General features: G+C 34.8%; 1 protein-coding gene across 1 annotated transcript; it reads left to right on the top strand.

The window, feature by feature from the left end:
* Positions 1 to 235: 235 nt before the first annotated feature.
* LOAG_16295 (hypothetical protein) lies at positions 236 to 428 on the top strand (the record flags this gene model as incomplete). Its single annotated transcript, XM_003151782.1, has 1 exon — positions 236 to 428. A coding segment is annotated over one exon (193 nt), but the record flags the coding sequence as incomplete, so codon positions are not given.
* Positions 429 to 552: the final 124 nt, after the last annotated feature.

The following is a 552-nucleotide window of genomic DNA, read 5'->3' as shown; positions in this document are numbered from 1 at the left end:
AGAAATAATGGTTCGTTTTATTAATTTGTATTGCCGGAATAAATCACCGAAAAGTGAAGGAATTTTGTTAATATTCAAACTGTTTGCCATTAAAAGATTCGTTTCTTTTCCTTTTTCAATGGTTTTTGCAAAAAAAGTCGAAAGGCTTTTCTTAGTTTAAGCATTCCGATGGCTGGGCTCGGCAACTTGTTATTTATTTAGCTGTAACTACTCCGAACAAATTTAATTTTTTCAGAAATTCTTGGTCTGATCGGGCTAAAACAGGAAAATACTACGCATATACAGCTGTAGTTTCTGACTATCACACTAAGAATTTGAATCCTTGTGTTTCAGATAAGACTCCATGGATAACCAAAATCAAGTTCTACTCCTTCAGTTCATGCCAACCGCTGAACAAGCTTGAAGTTAGCCTCTGTCACTGCATTTGACAGAATCATGCATGCTTGAGCAAAGACGGATTGCTTTGGCTGATTATCATTAATATTATTACTGGAAGTAAGTATTCGGTCATTTTCACATTTCCTGTACTTTATTTCACTGTTGTTGTTTCTT

The sequence above is a fragment of the Loa loa genome (assembly GCF_000183805.2).
Source record: "Loa loa unplaced genomic scaffold supercont3.5510, whole genome shotgun sequence".
Classification (NCBI taxonomy): Eukaryota; Metazoa; Nematoda; class Chromadorea; order Rhabditida; family Onchocercidae; genus Loa; species Loa loa.
This window is presented reverse-complemented; position numbering and strand designations above follow the sequence as displayed.